Source organism: Nannobrachium achirus, assembly GCF_963921795.1.
Source record: "Nannobrachium achirus genome assembly, chromosome: 3".
In the NCBI taxonomy this organism is placed as follows: Eukaryota; Metazoa; Chordata; class Actinopteri; order Myctophiformes; family Myctophidae; genus Nannobrachium; species Nannobrachium achirus.
Window position 1 is genome coordinate 16,965,338 of NC_137812.1, and position 22,559 is coordinate 16,987,896.

A 22,559-nucleotide genomic window follows, 5' to 3' on the forward strand; every position below is an offset into this window, starting at 1 on the left:
CACGTCTAAATGGGTTCATCTTGAAGACTTGACTGGACAGCTCATCGTCAACGTCTCCTTGCCCCCTCTCTCCCCCTCCCCCTTCTCTCTCTCTCTCTCTCTCTCTCTCTCTCTCTCTCTCTCTCTCTCTCTCTCTCTCTCTCTCTCTCTCTCTCTCTCTCTCTCTCTCTCTCTCTCTCTCTCTCTCTCTCTCTCTCTCTCTCTCTCTCTCTCTCTCTCTCTCCCCCCAGGAGGCCCCCCCGACGTGAGTAAAATGATGGGGGGCGGCGAGAAGGAGGAGGAGGACCCCGACGCAGCCGAGAAGGAGGCGGAGCGACTGGAGGCACTGAGGCAGGAGGAGGAGGAGAGGAAGGAGAAGTACGCCAAGATCGAGGCGGAGAGGGAATCCATGAGGCAAGGCATCAGGGATAAGGTATACAACCAGCAACATATAATATACGCATGCACACACACACTTGTACAAACAGATTAAAAAAAAGAACAATGAAATGTTCCCAAAATGTGTAGGCCTATGTCAAGAGTGCATTTGAACATGCATTTGAATTAAATGGTTAGTTTTAATTGATGTTTGGCATTAAATAAATGTCAAACATCATTCCCAATGCATAGGGGGGAAATTAACTTTCGCACACATAAACTCAGCACAAAAAGAAAGGAAACTTGACTTCAGTCCGTTATCTCCCCTTTAATAATACCAATTTGCATGTATGTTTTATATCATTTTTATCGTTGATTCATCACCTTTACAAGGAGGTACAGTATGTAAGCATCAGGCATTCGTGGGATGAGCACCACAGCCAAACGTGTGGGTAGCGCCGACCCAAAATTTGCCAACATTCGGTCCATTATATCTCCCCTTTAATTAAGCCAAATGGTATTGTGTTTGATATCATTGTTATCGAACACAGCCAAACGTGTGGGTAGCGCCCCTCCAAAAATGGTCAAAATGGCCTGGCAGGCCTGCAATATCCTTCTTTTGGTGTTTACCTTTGTTGCTTGGTGCATTGAATGATTGCGCTCTCCCACAGTAATAAGGAAAAGAACAAACAACTCATTTTGGCCATTTTTACACTTTGATAAGTTCAGTGTCAGTGTCCGTGTCAGTAAATGCCAGCAGAACAGTATATTGCAAGCCATTTTGGCAAAACATTGGTCGGTGCTACCCACACGTTTGGCTGTGTAGCTCATCCCTCAATGCCTGCTGCTTACAAGCTGTAGCTCGTTGTAAAGGTGCAAATTAACGATAAAAATTATATAAAGCACAATACAAATTGGTATTATTAAAGGGGAGCTATAATGGACCAAAGTCAAGTTTCCTTTCTTTTTGTGCTGAGTTTAGATTTAAAAGATTCTTTTTATCAGATGTGAAGGTAAAATACAGCACAGCGAACAATAAACAAATTACCCGCGTAGACTGCCCAATGAAGAAGCAACGTTTCAATTGTGACAAAACCTTCCACTGGCTACATGCCTGAGGAGCATTGAACAAACTACCATCATAAAATGTACACAATTACAGGAGTAGGCCTACTGTAACTCCAAAGTCATGTGCATTATCCCGCATCTGTCATTTGATTTCAGGGTTCATCGTCATTCTGGCTTGTGGTGGACATTCTATTTTTGTCATGGACAATACAAATATAACCAGAAACACAGATATAGACCTACATAGACCTGTACATGTACAGTATACTACTATAGTACTATGGTCCTCAAAGTGGGTTGAGGGACCTTCGGGGTTGCTTGAAGGTGGTCCAAATGGACAATTACAGGTCTGTGACTCCGCAAGTGTACTAATAGGTCAGTTTGGTTCCATTTAGTAAAGTTATGAGGGACATTGAAGATAAAAAACCTTGAGAACCACTCACTGTAAATGTGCCATAGTGTCATATAGTAAATCAGTGTTGTGCATATTCTGAAGAAAACCTGGAGACTTGACATTCAGTAATTGGGTCTTATGATCAAAAGAAGAACATTATAATGTTATGTACGGTACAAAAAACATCTAAAACAACAAGTCCTTGCGACTATAGCTTTCCACAAGATTGGGTACAGATCACTCCTCATTAAAAAGCTTCAAAATGTAGTTCTTCTGAAGAGGAACATTTTTGAAACAGACGTTGTTGTTGTTGTTGCCGCTGTTATTAATAGGTGTCAAGTCTGTCAACATTAAAGCCTTAAAGGACGCTGGCAGGACAAGAAAAACACTGACGTTTTACACTGTCATTAAGGAGATGGAAATAACCTAGGCTATAGATACCTTGTATCTCTATATTTCAGAGGTTTTCTTTTTCATAAATGAATGTTCTACTTTGTGTTCAAAAGGAGCTAAAATAGCTCCATCATGATACAACATGTTTGGAGCTTGTACTGTAGATCTGCTATTTAGATTACTTTGGAACAATTTTTTCATCTATAATGACGTGCCCTGTTGAAAGTGGTTAAGTCTGTATGTGTTTTTTTTTTATAAATATGGTACCGATGAAAAGCATTAACACGTTGCAAGCCGCGGCAGAACCCTCTGAACAGAGGTAGCGCCGAAGAAATAAGCCATTTATTTACAAACATGTTTTAAAAAAACAAAGCCCACATGATAACAACACGTAATGGAGTGCTCGACACAGCGTACATATTCATCCTGCAGAGGTCGGCGATCTTACTTTGGCGAGGCGGAGGGGAGATCAATTCCATTCGTTTACGTGCGGCGAAGCAGGGAAAGGAGCGATAGAGAAGCGGCGCCCGAACGTGATTGAAACCGCGATCCACGAACAGAGACAAAGACCAGCCATCTTGTTTGAGCTTCTTGTTCAGTTTCAACACTGGGGAGAGGATGAGGCTCCTCCTGGCCAGCCATCCATTCAGAATGTGAGTCAACGGCGTGGCCTGCTGGATATTAGGAGTATCACACCCAGCACCAGAAAATGACTGTCAGAGCATATTAACCCTTTCAGATAGCTCCAAAAAGACACAGAGAAGAATTTCCGATGTTTTTTTTTTTTATTATTATAATTTATATCAAAAGTCCGGGAATAGACGTGTGGCTGATGGGACCCAGTAGGAAGTCCGAGGGAGTACGGCCAGGCTTAGAAGGTGTTAAAGGGATATTACACTTTCAAAAAAACTTTTAGGTCTAATCAGGCTTGTATGAACACCCTGAACAGTTTTTAATTTGCTTCATTCAGTATTTAGATATTTGATGTAAATGTTACCAGCTCCAACACGCCCAGGCCCTCTCCACATACACACCCATTGTAACTTCAAACTCCATTTTAACCATGATAGATTCATTAAAAACACACATTATTTTTTCTGGTGACTCATAATACCCTCCTAATACGTGAGCAGACCGTGTTTTTTCAATAACTTTTTTCATTTATTTTCAATAAAATATTATTGTATTTAATGTTTTCCATTTTCCCAAAGAATTATTAAAAATAAAAGAAAAAGGTTATTGAAAAAACACGGTCTGCTCACGTATTAGGAGGGTATTATGAGTCACCAGAAAAAATAATGTGTGTTTTTAATGAATCTATCATGGTTAAAATGGAGTTTGAAGTTACAATGGGTGTGTATGTGGAGAGGGCCTGGGCGTGTTGGAGCTGGTAACATTTACATCAAATATCTAAATACTGAATGAAGCAAATTAAAAACTGTTCAGGGTGTTCATACAAGCCTGATTAGACCTAAAAGTTTTTTTGAAAGTGTAATATCCCTTTAACGTTATTGCATTATTAAATAACAGCATTATTTAGCTTGTGTCTAAATCATAACTAGATTGGCTCCAGTGGAACACAGGTTATACTTTTCCATATGAGGTTTTCGCCCGACGGCGAGATTGGAGAGACAAAATGTGGAACACGCAAACAAAATGGTCGGCAGTGTACAAACAAAATGGCAGGCACTAGTGTAGCCTACAAACAAAATCATAGATATAAAAAGCTAGATACTTCATCTGCCGCTGCAGTTCATTGGCGGAAGTACGGAAGTGTGGACGGCACGCTACCACTCAAAGTGACTACTGACCTCACAGCGTGTCTTTTCCGGTACTTACATTCAATTAAAAGGAGCTTTATTGGCATGAGGAGACAAACATTTACATTGCTAAAGCAAGTGCCTCTGGGAAAGAGGGAGTCCTGCATCTGATTGGCCTACCGAACGTCCCCTTCTGTAATCCCCCAGAGCTGGAGGAGGCGTCTACCTTTCTATGTCTTTGAACATAATGGCAGGCAGGCACTAGTGTAGCCTACAAACAAAATGGCAGGCACTAGAGTAGCCTAACAACAACCAACTACCGTAGACATAAAAAGGTAGACACCTCCTCCGGCTCTGGGCATTTGAGGGATGGCAAGTTTCCGGAATTCTGAAATATTTCCTCATGACAATTTAGCTCCTTTTGAATTGAATTTAAGTCCCGGAAAAGACGCACTGTGATTGGCCAGTAGTCACTTTGAGTGGCAGCGTTCCTTCTGCACTTCCACACTCCCGCCTTACCTTTTTAACAGGTCACTCCAATGAACTGCACAGGCGTATGAGGTACTCGAACTATGTTTTTTTTTTGTACAAACAAAATGGACGGCATTAGTGTACAAACAAAAAGGCAGTGATAAGCATTATTACCACACTGCTTATCCCGTCAACTGAACTGAACGTACTGTGTGACAGAAATGCAGCACATTACATAAACCGCCGCCCGTCCTCGAGATGTACTGTCTGTACTCCTCCTTCTGAAAGGGTGGAGAGAGAGTTACATGTGCTGGATGTAATGGCACATGGCAAGATGAAGAGAAAAACGGTACACCTATAAATTGGGACAGCACTGGCCCTCGAGGTTGCATGACTGTAGCATGGTTGTTATGTTATGTAAGCTCACTGCGGAGGGAGAGACAGTGGTGGAATGAGTACTAAAATGTTTTACTGTAAGTAAAAGTGTCAATACTGCAATAAGGAAATACTCTGTTACAAGTAAAAGTCTAGAATTCAAAATATATTTGAGTAAAAGTACAAATGTATTGCCATCAAAATGTATTTAAACTACGAAAAGTAGAAATACTCATTAAACCAAATGTTTAATGTACGTTTTGTAATAATAATCATTCTACAAAGTAACTAGTATACAAGTTACTTATAAGGTTTTTCAAATAAATAAGTACATTGGATCCGAGATGTAGAGTAGAAGTAAAAGTATTGAAAATTGGCAATATTCAAGTAAAGTACAAATCCTCCAAATTGTACTTAAGTTGAGTACTTAAGTATATACAGTATACTTAAGTATCGGAGAGAGAGAGAGAGAGAGAGAGAGAGTATAGGTGTAGCCCGGAATTATCAAGCCTCCACCCCTTTTCCTAGAAGGTTGCAGTGGCGTCAGTTCAGCAAAAGCTAAGGTATGGCAACATGACTGGTGTCTTGCACGCGCGCCATACCCAATTGATGCCTCTGGAAGGTTGGCCCACGAGGATGCTCCCCAAGCGTTCGTTACTACAAGCGCTCCTCCTGTCATCATCGTATATCCCCCTCCATCTGCTCCAACAATACAAAACAAACAAACGCTAGGATGTGTTACTGGAGAGTTGGCATTTGGTTTAGAAGATGTTATCAAAGATTTCGTTTTCCACCAGATAAGCATTATTTTGACGGTAATAATTCAATAATTCATTCCGTTACAGTAAAAAAAAGCAAAAGAAGCAGATTGACAAGCTCAAAACGCGTCGCTTTGCGCCTCGTTTCGAGCATGCCGATCTGATGCTTTTGTGTGATGCTGTAAGTATGGTCAAGAAGGGCATTAGTTTATGAAGAAATAAGACACAAAAAGTTCAAATATGGAGATATGAGGTTTTTCTGCTTGAGAGCTATGACCAATAGGGTTATAAGGCTATGTTGTATAGCGGTGCTGACGGATGAAAGCCTAGTATGTAAAAGGAAAACTAAAAACATTACTTTTCAGTAAATGGAATAGAAGAAAGAAAGAAAGAAAGAAAGAAAGACTGCTCAAAACATGTCAACAGGAAGCTATGGCTCTGGGGTACAGAAGGACAGATTAATTAGAAGCTATCAACACACACACACACACGCACACTCAGGCAGGCAGGCAGGCAGGCAGGCACGCACACACACTCTTGAGCTAAATCCCTAAGGTTTGACGCCATTGCTCCAAGCGTCCTCAAATAGCCTTTTAGCGCTTCTGCTGTGCCCCGATTTTACTGGGACAATGTCGTCTTATGTATTATTGCAAGGAAAATAGAGAAGGGTTAGATGTGTGGTGTGTGTGGGGGGTGTTAATCTGTTGGGTTCTGTCACCATTGTAGCTGCAGTGAAAGTTTGACAGAATAATACTACCAGACCAGAAGAGTCTTAAAGAAAGTGTAACTTTCACATCTGTCTAAAAAAAATCTGATTTCAAAATGTCATGTGAACAAGCGTATTTCTTGAATCCTTAATTAAAAAGCCACAACTGTAGGTCTAGTTATAATTCCGTAGTTGTTACCGCTTTGCAATTTAACCTTAGATCCTTTCACAAATGTCACTTCTTGTTTTACAAGGATAATTATAGAACCAAGCTTCTTAAAAGCTACTTTCTCCCAGCTATGAGTGAATTGTGTCAAGAAGCCTTAACCTATTTGCTCCATCTAATCTCTACAAATGTTGTTAAGCGTAGAACAGGCTATATAGTCTTACTGGACTGTTTCTCTACAACTGTAATGCAATACATAAAACACATTTCACTTTCTTTACTCATAAAATCTGCTGTTTATTTGATTTCTACTTTGTTAAGTCATCATAATAAAACGTAAAACACATTACTTCTATAGGCTTTCATTAGGGGGAAAAAAAGCAAGAATAGCACATCTACAAGCTCACAACGTGTCGCAGTGTTCAATATTTTTGAAAGATCTTGAAATCTCTGAATAATATTATATTCTTTTAGACTGAGGGACCATTTTAAACTCAGATCTTTGCTTCTGGGGGTCCCTGGAACAAAACATTTTGAGATGGAGTTCGGCAGCCAAATACATGTCATTCTGGGGGTCCTTGACATGGAAGAAAAACCACTGATCATATAGCATCTCTCAGACAGCTCTCTCAGACCCAAGACTTGGAATATTTTGTTATTGTTGGATAAAGATATTGTCCACAATTCCATGCTGTATTGATGTTGGTGCCATAGGAGAGATACAAGGTAAACGTTGATCATGTTCTACATTCTCTAATTGTGTACACTTCTTGTAAATTGAGTAATGCAGATGTTTAACAATAATTTGAGAGGGTAAAAATTCAATAATGAAATGGTTTCATTTTACACTCCCAAGAGTTAAATATCTATCAAGGGTCCATTTGTTTACCGTATCCATCATTTAGCTGGGGATGACCTAGAAGTGGTGCTAAAATTGGAACAATACAGGGAAGATTAGCATGGTGCCATGCTAAAATTGGAACGATACAGAGAAGCTTAGCATGGTGCCATGGTATCATACTAATTTTCTCCGTATCATTTGGCATTTTGATATTGCATCTGAAACGGCTTGGAATTAGAGAAAGACAGAACATGACATTTCAATATCCGAGTGATTGTTTAGGCTAAAACCTGTATAAAACCATATTATGGACCAATATTTATAAAAAAAAATATATATTTTAAAGCATTGTGTGGCCCCTTTAATGGGTTCAGTAAAACACTGGTATAATGTCTCTTCCATTTCTCCTTAGTATGGCATAAAGAAGCACTGTGTTAATGGGTTCAGTTAAAACACCGGTATATTAACGTCTTCTTCCATGTCTCCTCAGTATGGCATCAAGAAGCACTGTGTTAATGTGTTCAGTAAAACACTGGTATATTAACTTCTCTTCCATTTCTCCTCAGTATGGCATGAAGAAGCACTGTGTTAATGGGTTCAGTAAAACACTGGTACAACGTCTTCTTCCATGTCTCCTCAGTATGGCATCAAGAAGCACTGTGTTAATGTGTTCAGTTAAAACACCGGTACAACGTCTTCTTCCATGTCTCCTCAGTATGGCATCAAGAAGCAATGTGTTAATGGGTTCAGTAAAACACCAGTATATTAACGTCTTCTTCCATGTCTCCTCAGTATGGCATCAAGAAGCTCTGTGTTAATGGGTTCAGTAAAACACCAGTACAACGTCTTCTTCCATGTCTCCTCAGTATGGCATGAAGAAGCACTGTGTTAATGTGTTCAGTAAAACACCAGTACAACGTCTTCTTCCATGTCTCCTCAGTATGGCATCAAGAAGCACTGTGTTAATGTGTTCAGTAAAACACCAGTACAACGTCTTCTTCCATGTCTCCTCAGTATGGCATCAAGAAGCACTGTGTTAATGTGTTCAGTAAAACACCAGTACAACGTCTTCTCCCATGTCTCCTCAGTATGGCATCAAGAAGCGCGAGGTGGCCGAGGCGGAGGCCGCCGCCGCCATGGACCAGCCGGCGGAGGGCAGCCTCACCCGGCCCAAGAAGTTGGTGCCAGCGGGCTGCGGCGACGAGGAGGAGGAGGAGGAGAGCATCATGGACACGGTGATGAAGTACCTGCCCGGACCCCTGCAGGACATGCTGAAGAAGTAGACACTCCACGCTATAGACACCCCGACGACGGCATCTTAGCTAAGCTAACCTTTTTAGAGAGAGAGGGGCTTATAAGACAGTGTTTCTCAAACCTTCGGATTTCCAAGGTCTCCCCTTAACTCTGACAGCGGACAAATGGAACCAAATGAACCCTAACGGGTTCATTTGGTTCCGTTTGTACACTGTCAGAGTTACAGACTTGTATGGGTCAATTTAGGACTCCCTGAAGGAACCCACAGAGTTCCTGGAATCCACTTTTGAGAACCACTGGCTTAAGAGATTCACAATGCTGGCTCAAATCGAAACGGTTGTGGGCTTGTTTTGTTTGTTTGTTGTTGTTGTTGTTGTTGTTGTTTTTTCCCATCCGAAATGACAAAGCTTTGGATTTTTTGTGGGAGCCGTTGTTTTCTGACGACAAGTAGAAGGGGATGGGTGGTGGAAAGAAATTGATTCAGGGGTATTTTAGTATTTTGTCACATTGGCGGGAAACATTTTTGAGCCAGGATTTGAGACACCAATGTGAATTGCAGCCATAGACGAAAGGTGTAAAAGGCCGCTATGGCCGGATGAGAGTTAGCTCGGCTGATGTTGAAGACACAATTAATGCTAGATTGTTTAATCCTTCTAGTTTGACAAGTTTTAGAGTAACTTTACTTGTTCTTCCTCTCTGCGGTGGGTGTGCAGAGAAGTTTAGCAGCACCGTAAAAAAAAAAAAAAGATCTTCCTGTCCACACCGTGCTTTTCACCAAATTTATTTGTAAATAAAACAAAGTATATACGAAAAAAATAACATAAAAGGCTCGCCGGTGGACAAAATAATCATATTAAAAATAACGAAATAATCATAACTAACTGTGTGTCTGTCTATAAAAATAGTGAATATAAAATGAGAGAATAACTCGACAAGCCATATTTTAAAAAGGAAATTTGAAGACTCTTATCAGTGTACTACTAAGGCTATATGTTGTGTTTTCGTTGTTCTTCCACGTCCGAGATTTATGTCAAAACTTTTTGCACACACATACTGTAGTTAGTGTTATAATGCATTCTCTCCGTACGTTTCCCCCGGCCCCCCCGATACCCCCCCATCGTCACGACACAACCATCATCGTCATCACGTCCAACATCACTTATCTGTGGTAAAAAGTGTGTTTCAAGGATTTTTCTATAAGACATTTAGGCTATCCCCCTGTTATCTGTGTCTCTTACTGTCTTTGCATGACATTTGTCTGGTCAGGTGTATTGTGTAAAAAAGAAAATGTATACGAGATCTTCCCCCTTTCTCCTTTATCACGTCTTTGTCACGCAAACAAAAAATATATATATAAAAGGCAATAAAGTCTTGATTTTTGAATGTGGTTTCACTTATCCTGTCGATCCAACGACAAAAGCGAGTCAACAATAACAATAATGACAATGTGTATATTGCATTCAGGAATTTTCATTTACAGGTTTGTGGGTTTTTTTTTCCGTTGTTGTTTTTTGGGGGATGAGGAATGACTGATTTAAATTAACAGGTCTTGTTTCATACAGCCACAAACCTACAGCTTTAAAGAACCGAAAATTCAATGGTGTGCTGTGTACTGTACGCGCACCACCCAGACCCGTTGAAGAGAGAGTTACGTCACTAGCACATAGATGCTCAATGAGGAAGTTCCAACGTTTGGAACTAACAGCCCATAGGAGTCCGCTTTGCGGCGAGATCAAAATGTGACGGAACTCTCTCTCTTTATAGCTGGCACCACCATCAGAATATACTTAAAACTGTAAAGAGTTTTAAGTGTATTCTCTGAATACTCTTAACCAGTGAAAACATGTTAACAATCATTTTTACACATTCAAGTAAAGCAGTATTGACCAGAAAGAGAGAGAGAACAATATTTTTTGCTCCCCCCCTGAGATAATATGTAAAATAAACACTTGCAATTTATCTTTCATTGGTGTTTTCCCATAAAGCCTGATGCGTACTTTTGTTGTTCGCCGGTGTCGCTGTGCATTCCAACACGGCCGATCATTACAACCTCACAACAACACGCCGTTGTTTTGCAACGTGTTGTGAACTACTGTAGATTGGCCATTTTCCCGGAAGCCGCGACACCGTCGTACGACGGGAGTAATACAAAATGAAAGCATAACTCAGTAAAGAAAGAAAGGGGAAAAAAGACGTGATTCTGTTCTACTCATTGTCGGACTGAGTGAGAGAACGTGCCGGCCTGGCAAAGCAGAATGGAATGCCATTAAGCAATAAAGGACCATGTTGTATGTTTCTGCCTGAGATTCAATAAAATCTTTAAAACTTGTTCACAAACAGCACCGCGTCGTGATCTCTTTTTATGACACGGTCTGATCTTCTTCGTCTCAGCAGATGTGCAGAGGGAGAGAGATAGAGGTAGCCTGGCATTAGCCAGACCATACATGGGCAACTGGCGGCCCGGAGGCCACATGCGGCCCCCACCTTCACTTAATGCGGCCCGCAGGTTAATATCAGTAAACTGATATATTATTGGTTTCAGCTGTTACAATTCCAAACATGCAAACGTTTTAATTACTTCAGTCTATCTTAGTAGCTTAATGACTAGTATAGTAGTACTAAAATGTTAGTCTTTTTTTCGTATCCATAGGTTAATAAAGTTAAAATGAGTATAACTAAAAGCATTTGAAATTAAATACAATTGTACTTTTCAGGATTCCATTTAAAAAATAGCAAAAATTATTCATGTTTCCAATTCAAAAGAAGCAAAAATAGCAGATCTACAAGCTCAAAAAGCGTCGCAGTGTGACGCGTTTTGAGCTTGTAGATCTGCTATTATTGCTTATTTTGTATGAGATACTAGAAAGTGACAAAGTAGCACTTAGCAATATGCAATGTGGCCCTCTGGAGTGAAGGTGGAACTATAGTGGCCCTCACCATCATCAAAGTTGCCCATCCCTGATCCAGACTGATAACATGGATTCACTCACACTTTCCTCCACGGTGTCAGTCTGGAATTCAGCCTATAGGGAGTGAGTACGAGAAATCAGAAAATGAAACCCGGTCATTTTCTGGATTTCTCATACTCGCTTCCTATAGGGCCGAAGTTACACACACACACACACACACACACACACACACACACACACACACACACACACACACACACACACACACACACACACACACACACACACACACACACACACACACACACACACACACACACACACACACACACACACACACACACACACACACACACACACACACACACAGTTTTCTCATCTCTATTTAAAATTACTGCCTGATCTGCCTATTGAGTACAGTAAGTCAGTTCCAATAAAAGGGAGGCACGTTTTCCCTTTTATGAAGGCTAGAGATTCTTGTTATGAAGGAAAATGTCAGTAAGCAGTTAAAATTTAAAAAAAGATTATTCGGGGGGTCGCGGCCTGAAAAGGTTGAGAACCACTGGGTAATCAAAATCAGCCCCATCTTTACCTGATGCAACATTAAAGTGATTTTACTAATTACAACACATTTAACGATATATTACACTTGTGGTAAATATGGTGAGGACCAGGAATTAATGAGGAGTTCATGATAAATTCATGATGAATTAATGTATGAGTTCATCATTAATTCATCATTAATTATGTTAATGATGTGTATGAGTTTTCCCCCTTAAGTAAAGTGTATTTTGATGCCAATAGTTAGTTACACTTTTGAATACAGGACTTGTACTGTACATGTGCATTTCTACTGTATACCTTTAAGTAAAAGGTTCTGACATTTAAACTGAGAAAATGTATAAGAAAAATAAGTTCACATACACGAAACATAGCCAACTTAAGTCTTAGTTGGCTGTCTCTGTTTGTTACTAAGACATAATACAACAATATACAGTATGCATGTACATACCGGTACTCTTTTTTTGAAGACAGATTCAGATCTCAGGAAAAAACAGCAGGGGGCACTGTTTCTTAATTCTAGACATTGTACTAGACATTGACTGGACAGTCAAAGTGGGGTCCATGGCCCCAAAGGGGTCACTGAGAGTGGTTCCCCAGCTATAGTAAATGAGTTGATATAAACTTGAAATCAGTTTAACCACTTTAATCCTATAGAGTACAGATACATCTACAAGCTTATAAGCTTACAAGCTTGTAGATCTACCATTTTCTAAACAATAAATAAATAAATATGTTAAACCTTTATTTTTGTAAGATTTGAATATTATTTTATTTCTTAAATTCGGATCCCGGGCACAAACTATTTTCTGGTGATGGGGGTCCATGGCCAAGTACATATGATTAATTTAAGGGGTCCTTGATATAAAAAGGTTTGAGAACCACTAGTACAGTAGGGTTTCTCAAAGTGGGTGCTGCTGCAAGTCCAAGCGTGCCTCAGAATACTTTGATACTATTTGGAATTCATCAATGGCACTTGACTTCAGCTTAACCCTTTAGACCCTCTATACCTTAGTAAAATAGACCCGAGTTGCTCTTTTTCAATCCTCACCAAATCTATTACCCAAAAATAGCAGATCTACAAGCTGTGAGCTGCTAGATCTGCCAGAACCCCCGCCACCCCTTACAGGTAACCTATTCTATGCCACAGTTGCATGTGTGCGTGGATGTACATTTTCTCTTAAATCTGACAGGAGCCAGAAGGCGAGTGGATCTCCCCGCCTGTGGCGTGGTTGTGAACATCACTGACCTTTCTTTAAATAATTACTGGGATACTTCCCAGCTACATTATTCAAAATCCTACAGTATGCTGTATGCACCCTGAACAGCTTGATTTGGGTCACTCTCTCATCTGCTCTCTAAAGCCATTTCAGGCTGCCAAAGTGTGCTGGGAAGGATGTCGGCTCTGGGATTAGGCTTGAGTATTAATCTAACTAATTTACTTCTAGGCAGTCTGGAGTCTAGTTTTGACATTTTCTGGGGGGTGTTGGTGTACCATGAGAGGAAGGTACAGGCGTAGTCAGAATGGCATTTAACCAGAGAGCCCCTGACAAAAAGAAAAACGCATTTCTGTTCAGAAACATGGACATTCTCACAAGGAATCTGACTCTCTGGTTGCCATTGGAGATAACATTTTTGCTTTTGGCCATACTCTCTCCGGATAGCCTGTCATCTATTACAGGGGGGTCCCCATATTATTTTGGGGGACCATTGCACATTAGCTTTAATGCGCAACATTGTTTTCTCACTCAACGGTAAACAAACCAACACAAGTGGATATTTGCACATTTCTAAAGTGACAATTGTTTTTAACCCATTTAGAACGGGTACACATTTTGTGTATCATTATTTTATGCTTTAACTATTGAAAAATAGCAGATATACAAGCTCACAGCGCGGCACCGAGTGCCGCGCTGCGAGCTTGTAGATCTGCTATTTTTGAAAAATCTTGAAAATTAGAATTTTGACCAGATTCTATAAGTGTCTTTTGAATCCTTCTAGGATTTTTTGAAAAACCGATGTTTGTATGTCAACAATCTGGCCAGCCATCGTCAAAGAAAAGGTCCTTTTCACTTAACTGGAGCTCAGTTAGTCTGTTCTTGAGAGACTACTATGTCAGTGGTTCTCAAACTTTTTCATGTTTGGCCATGGATGTTTGGCCACGGACCCCCATCTCAAAATATTTAGTTCCAGGGACCACCCAGAAGCAAAATTTGAGTTACAACCGTTCGCTTTGAAAATACATATATTCAAAGATTTGCACACATTTTCATGACTTTTTCAAAAATAGCAGATCTACAAGCTCGCAGCGCGGCACTCGGTGCCGCGCTGTGAGCTTGTATATCTGCTATTTTTCACTGGTTAAAGCATTCAATAGTTTTAGGCCTAAATGGGTTAAAGGAATCAACAAATATAGGTCAAATTGTGAAATGTTATGAGAAAGAACTGTGCGGGAAAGAAAGGGAAAATAGCTGATCTACATGCTCACAACACCTCGCGACACAAGGCGTTGTGGACTTGTGGATCAGCTATTTTCACAATATATCTGTGGAACCAAGTCAAACTAAATGCAATGCCTCAACGCCTACACATCCAAGCAAGCACCAACATGTTTTCTTCCATCAACACAACTGTTGACTCAGACACAGCATCAGAAACAGGCGAATGTGAACTCCCTGAGCCCCTGACAGCTAATAATGGCCAAAGCGCAAAACCTCCTATCTGCAAAAATCACTTTATTGGGAAAATGAAAAAGAAAATGTGTGTTTAATATTAAAACCTATCAGCTATTTCTAGTCACATGACATTTTTGGCAAAATGAGGGGCAGAACGATCTTGCAGACAGACTGACCATGTGCAGCATAGCCTGCCCTATCGTACCCATTTCAAGTGAAATCCAAAAATCATAAAATTTGCAGATAGGAGGTGCAAAACTACATAAAATGAGATGGCAATGTACAGCTAAAAGATTGGATGATCTACAGGATGTGACCAAAGATCAGGCTGAGTGTAAAACATGGAACATACACAGAGTTGGACGTGTAACAGTACTTTCACAGAGTTGTTAAATGCAAGGAATCATCAGTTGAAAGTGTTGTAAATGCAATACGAGTCCACAGATCTCTCTGCTGTTCCTACTATCAAATGGGGCATAAAGAAGGAAAGTACTGGACGCCAAATATGTAACAGAAATGAGGAAGATTCATGCAAACTTCGAGGTCAAAACAGTTGGTTTAACAGTGAAAGCAGATGAGCCATATCTGGCTGCATCTCCAGGCATGTGTCAGTGTAGTTAATGACACAGTAATCACCCCCTTGTTTCCCCTATCCTGTACATATAGTGTTTTTATGACATTATGTGATATTATTTTCTTTGCTTGCTATTTATTATGTCCATGAATTAAATACAGAGGGCCTCCAACATAAAAAAAATACCGTAAAAGGTCTTATTTGGGATGTTCCTTTTAGGCAGGGTGTTTAACTGTACCTATACCTGTACTCTACTACATTTCAATTGTATTGACTATACTTGTACTGTTCTCCATTTTCGTCTAATAAAATAATCAATCAAGTACAGTACCATTCTTCTTGACATGTGAGGCTGCAAGAAAGAACAGAGAACATTTTGCCAAATGGAGCAGAAAAAAATGAACGAGGATCAAGCAGCGACAACTTGAACTGGTTGTTAGAGACAAGAAGGCAATTAAAAAACAAAGACAACATCGTTATCACAGTCTGAAAGGATGAACAAACTGAGACACAGACTAGCTGAACTGAACTTTTTTGGTGCATTTTACAGTGCATTTTGTTCAGTGACATTTAAACAAGATGGGTTCATTTAAAAAAGGCTTTCACCAAGTTGTTACAGACTTTTGACTTCAACTTCATGAAATGGGATGAGAAAAAAAGGCACAGGGTTCCTGTTGTTGCTGAAAAGAGTAGTTAACTCCAGTATGCCCAGAAATGCACCCATGAAGGACCAACTGAACTCAGTAGAATAACAAAAGAGCAGGTTGCCAGTTGGAAAATACATTAAAGAGAAGTGAGATACAGAAAGGTCATAGCAGGTCAGAAGCCATAAGAGTGGAGGAGTTGCAGTTTTCATTTAAGTTGAAAAATGTATAGATTAGACCTACAGTAGATAATGTGTACTGCTCATTGTATATCATTTTGTTTATTTTTTTACTGATATGAAGAAAAGACACTTATAAAAGGAGACTCACCAGCCTTTTCTGTAATTACCGTACTGAGGGCTCAACTATAAGGAAAAGTGTCTTAGGCCTAAGATGTGCGTTGCTTCTTGAATGATTTAGTACTGTATGAGATCAGTATACTGCCACACACACACACACACACACACACACACACACACACACACACACACACACACACACACACACACACACACACACACACACACACACACACACACACACACACACACACACACACACACACACACACACACACACACACACACACACACACAGAGAGAGAGTTTATCATACAACTTGTACAAACCAAACTGAATTGATTGTAATTCTACCGTTTAGCCACAGCGTGGCAGGATTTAGCCAGAAATGTAGGCCCAATCCTTACAAAATGTAAAATAGCACAGTTGAACAAATAAAGAAACTCATCAAAGCAACCTGGCAGTAATTTTAAGCTTTTCCATATACAGTATACAACTCTTAAACAAAACATTTTAACACGGTGAACTGTATAACAGTCTGTAGTCAAAAATAGAGCCGTCATAGTGTCTGTTTACAGAGGAAGCATTCATGTGGGGTTCCCTGTAGAACCACAGTTCGACTACTGCATACTTTCTTTAACATTAGATTAGTTTATGGTTATTTTAGGATCTGGGGTTAACTAGGCCATTGTGGTTCTCAACCTTTTCAGGCCGTGGCCCCCAAAATAATCATATTTGAACTGGGGACCCCCCCACTCCGATAAGCACTTGGAATGTAGGAGTTGAGGCATTCAATTCCGTTTGACTCGAGATAAATATTGTGAAAATAGCAGATCTACAAGCTCACAATAGTTGTGAGCTTGTAGATCAGCTATTTACACAATTGTTATCTCGAGTTATCAGTTTAGTATAGTTTGTTTGTTACTTCTGATGAAGTCATCTTTTTGTTTTCTTTTTCCAGGTATTAAAAAGGTCTTAAGAGTCCGTAAATTGTCAATTCAACATTTGAACAATTTTGATTTGGGTCCAGAAAGAACCTTTTCCAAACCATGGTTTAGAAATCACAATGACAGTGATCAATTAAATGCTCTTCCCAAATCAATGTTCTCTAGCTAATGTTGCTCAACATTTAGATTAGATCTGACATTTTGCCTAGGTTACTTTCTGTGTCACTGACATTTTGCAACCTCAAATGAGTAAAATATTTACTACCAAATGCATGGCCACCACAAAACGGCCTTCAAGTAGTGGGACATCATTTTCAAGTTTGTTTGACCTTTTGTTTCACTTTTCCCCCTTTATTTGAGTCATTGCTGTTTGTCACACATTATTTTCCCATCTGTGAACAAAAGACAAGAAACAACATGAAATAATGAGTGTTTTCATTTGTGTTTGAGATGGAAGTTCAACTCCATAAGGTTTCATCATCAATCGAGATGAGCATGAATGCATTTGTTAGAATCTTTAACTTAATGTAGGTATTCAGAACTGCTTCATCTTGAGAGTTCATTGCAACAGTAAGAACATCCTTATTATGGTGCCCAATTAGATGTGTTCAAGGACAAAACAATAACGCACATCCTCAGACTTCGGTGCTGAGCCAAAGAGCAGCTGAAATCATAAACTAAAGAAGGCTTGCAACTCACTTGCAAAGTGATTCCCAACCTTATTCCCAACTGCAGCAAATACTATTCGCTGCTGTTGGGAATACAATCTGGAGCACTAAAAGTGAGTTGCAGACCCTTCTTTTGCTTAACAAAAATAACTATGAAAGCCATAATTATACATTAGAGAGTAATAATTAAGAAGACTGTGCCCCGAATGTCTGCAATGGTGTTGTAGGCTAATGGGTTTTTAGAACTTCATATTTAGCATTATGTAGGCTACAGAGTGAGTGCAAAATCACAGTGGTAGGGTAGTTATGAAGATTCACATCATTATGCTGTAGATATACACCTTTTTGTTTTTGATCCTCTCGCTTATTTTCCTTTAAAATACAAATTTCACCACTGTCTTACACCTGTAAACATGTGATGTGACAATAAAGATGATTATTATCAATGCCAACACAATGATAACAAGCCATGCTGGCTTACGGTGGACATTTTTGTCTGGCCACATACATACACAATTTAATAGTGGACAATAGCGTTACCAGAAACAAAGAGCTATAGCCATGAATGACCATAACAGATCTGTAACTCTGAGAGTGTTCAAAAGAACCTAGAGTTATGGTGGTCCTTGCAAAAGAAAGGGAAAAAAAAGAAAAGAAAAGAGAACTACTAGTACTAGTGGACTCATTAATGTGCCATAGTGTAAATAAATAATAGTAAATCAGTGTCATACATATTCTGAAGAAAACCTGGAGACTTGACATTCAGTGATTGGGTATTATGATCAAAATAAGAACATTATAATGGTGTGTCTAAAAAAAGAAAATCTCAAATGTGCCATGTGACACAAATGAAATCTCCATGTACGGACATATTGATGACCCCTGCAGTGCAGGTGTTTTTCTTTCCACTAATCTAATGTAAAACAATAAAAAGGCATTTTCTTTTTGGGTATTTGAATGTTTTATTTGACCTTTATTTCCACTGACTATGACCATGTTAAAAAGGCCCAGCCCAGAATCAGTGGGTAATATAATAATACCCCAACACTCACACACTGTACACAACACAATCTGACCTGGAGTCTGGGCTTTAATCCAATGATGGGGAAACTGTACAACCACACGGTCAAATGCTGAGTAAATGTGAAGGAGTAGTTCATCCCCAAAACGACTTATTTTATAACAATAGGCCATGTGCACAGCAGCCATATTGCAGGGAAGTTGGATCTCTTCTCACTTCCTTCAAACGTGTTACCAATGATACTAATGAAGGCTCTGTTTCATTTCATGTAGCACAGAGGTTCTCAAAACCTTTAGGTGAAGGACCCCCATAACTGAGAGTGTACAAATGGAACAAAATGGACCTGCATTTGTACACTCTGAGTTACACACCTTTTTAAGGGGTCATTTGGAACCCTCAAGGAATCACGAGGGTCCCTGGACCACACGTTGAGACCCACTGGTGTAGCAGAGTGTTTCCAGTGAGCCTACATGACACAATATCAGCACCCTGACTCTGTTTGACCAGAATGGAACAGAAACTTCTTTAGTATCATTGGTAACACCTGTGAAGGAAGTGAGAAGAGACTCAACTTCTCTCCAAAATGGCTTCTGTGCATATACAGTAGCCTATTACACACCCCATGAAGCCTTGGGTTCCTGGGGATGTTTTTGTCACATTCCTAAGCTAATAATTTGATGCCCGGCTTAGGAATGCCGTAAAATACGTACTGTAATTGTCTGGGAGAACTACTGCTTTAACCCAGAGAGAGTACAAATGGAGTTATATAGCCCAAGTTACACAGAGTTACATACCTGCAAGGGACCATTTGGTGCCCATAACTATCAACCATGTAGCTGGGGACCCAAATGAACCCTTATGGGTCTGTGTGACTCTTGAATGGAAACAAATGGAACAGGTTATGGGTCCATTTGGTTACATTAGTACACTCTCGTGGTTACATTAACACTCAGGCATTTACAGTGCATCTCATATTTAACCACAAAAGCTCAGCTCCAGTAAATAACAACACAAGCACAAAAACAACAAACCGTAGCAGCTGGTTGAAGTTGTAATCAGAATCGATTCAAATACACTTATGTTTTTACCCTGTGTGCTGCCGGCTTCACCGCTAAGGTCCCACCACTGGTGGAAAAACTATTAACATTGCTTTACTCAAGTAAAAGCATCAATACTGCAATATAAAAATACTCTATTACAACTTAAAGTACCAAAAGTAGAACGTACTTGTTATGCAGAATGTCCCATTTCATGTTTTCAAATGTATACAAATAGTTTGGAAATACAGTAGCAGATCTACAAGCTCACTATGCATCGCAACGCATTGTGAGATTGTAGATCGGCTATTTTCAAATGGCCAAAATGTATATAGGATTATGTGGTTAATGTCTGTTTTGAAATGATGATAAAAATCAATAAAGTAACTCATGTTTTCAAATAATTAGAAGTAAAAGCACAGAAATACTCCAGTAAAGTAAGAATACAGTAAATTGCTTTACACCACTGGGTCCCACCTTATGACCAAAACACTGATTGGGAAATACAGTATGCTACATTTAACCTATTTTCTCTTAGTGTTGATTATGACAGCAAATTTAGATTCAGTTTTAGTCATCTGAAATGTTTCAGTTTTAGTCTTTTTGTCGACAAAGACATTTATTTTGGCAAGCCTTGATGGCGTTGTAATGCCTGATTTTACACTTGGTTGCATGTTGAAAATAGCCGATCTACCAGCTTGAGCGCAACCAAACATAACATCTAGTCTTGGTCTAGTCTAGGTTATACTGGCTTAGTTTTTATTTAGTTTTCGTCAGTGAAAAAAAAAACAGAATATTTTTCATCATAGTTTTTAGCCGACAAAATTAACACTGATCTCTTGTTACTTCCAACAGCAGGTCCCTTTTTAACCCTGTAGTTTTTATCCCTGCAGTTTTTAACCCTGTAGTTTAGTACGAAGGGCGGTTTTGATTCCAGCGTTAGCTTAGGCACGCTCAGTCAAACCTCATCATGATGTATTTGAATAGATTCATACAACAGAACTTCTTGCCAGGTCTGCCAGAAATAAATACAATCTGTATATAGTGGACCGCTACTCATCATCATAGTAACCTAGGTTTATATATATATATCAACCCATTATACTGAAATAATCTCTCTGTAGGCAAATACAAAGTAAAAGAATCAGTGTTCATTTAACTATTGGATTAACCCATTTAGGCCTAGAATTATTGAATGCTTTAACCAGTGAAAATAGCAGATATACAAGCTCACAGCGTGGCACAGAGTGCCGCGCTGCGAGCTTGTAGATCTGCTATTTTTGAAAAAGTCGTGAAAATGTGTGCAAATCTTTGAATATATGTATTTTTAAAGCGAACGTTTGTAACTCAAATATTGCTTCTGGGTGGTCCCCGGAATTAAATATTTTGTGATGGGGGTCCGTGGCCAAATACATATAATTTTGTGGGTCCTTCACATGAAAAGGTTTGAGAACCACTGACATAGTAGTCTCTCAAGAACAGACTAACTGAGCTCCAGTAAAGAGCTCCAGTAAAGGACCTTTTCTTTAACGATGGCTAAGCCAGATTGCTGACATATAGAAACATAGGTTTGTTTGTTTTTTAAACGTAGGAGGATTCAAAAGACACTTATAGAATCGGGTCAAAATTCGAACGATTTTTCAAAAATATCTAGAAGCTCGCAGCGCGGCACCGAGTGCCGCGCTGCGAGCTTGTATATCTGCTATTTTTCAATAGTTAAAGCATAAAATATTGCGTAATAATGTGTTCAGGCCTAAATGGGTTGTTAAACCTATATCAGTAGAAAGACTGTGATGGGATGACAATAACGACAACAACGTCAACTCAAACGTCAACTCATTTACAGCAGAATATTACTGATAATTAGAATCCAACAAACTCAACAACAGGGCTTGTAAAAAAAAGAAAGAAATGTTTTTAAATAGGCCCTAGTTAAAAAAAGAAGAAAAAAAAACAGCCCTTGGTATTTGCACATTGGAAACTAGACCCTTGAGGAGATGGTAAAGGATTGCAAACAGCATGTTCCTATAGGTTCTAAAAAGCTACAGCAAAATGGTTATTCAAGTTATTTTCCCCCAACGTACCGGGACTCAAATTGAGATCCCCGGGTTCCACAACTTTAAGAAACACTGTGCTAAGGTACACTGTAGGCCAGGGTTCCCCACTAGGCAGCCCGCGGGGTGGTTCTGTCCGGCCCCCACCAACCCCAGTGAAATATATATATATATATATATATATATTTTGGGGGACTAGTTAAAGTCACAGGTATGGTGATGCGATATGAAACGTAAGCTTACCATAATCACAGTGATCTTTTTTTTTTTTTTTTTTTACCCATTTTCACCCAGTGCCAATTGCCTATGTAATCCTGGGCTCTGCTCTCCCTCTGCCGCGCCTGGGGAGACAACGGACTGACCTCATGCTTCCTTCAATGCATGAGTAGTCCAAGTTGTATCTTTTCACCTGACAGGGGGGATTTCCCCGGGATGGACGTAGCGCGTGGAAGGAACACGTTATTCCAACCAGTTCCTTTCCCCTCCATCAGGCGCCCCGGCTGGCCAGGGGGAGGCATTATTGAGACCAGGATCACAGTGATCCTTAATCATATTCAAGGGATTTTGTAGAGAAATGAGACAGAGGGGGAAGGTGAGTGTGTCTGTGTCCAGCTGATGCCAGTAAGT

The 22,559-nt window shown here is 39.7% G+C and overlaps 1 protein-coding gene across 1 annotated transcript in view; it reads left to right on the plus strand.

The window, feature by feature from the left end:
* Nucleotides 1-8,572, plus strand: part of cplx2a (complexin 2a) — a gene marked incomplete at both ends in the record, with an annotated part of 50,341 nt that extends 41,769 nt beyond the window's left edge. Inside the window, 2 exons of the mRNA XM_080721689.1 lie at nucleotides 231-412; nucleotides 8,378-8,572. Coding sequence (XP_080577815.1) covers nucleotides 231-412; nucleotides 8,378-8,572 — 377 coding nt within the window. The remainder of the gene's footprint in view (nucleotides 1-230; nucleotides 413-8,377) is intronic.
* Between the last annotated feature and the right edge of the window lie 13,987 nt (nucleotides 8,573-22,559).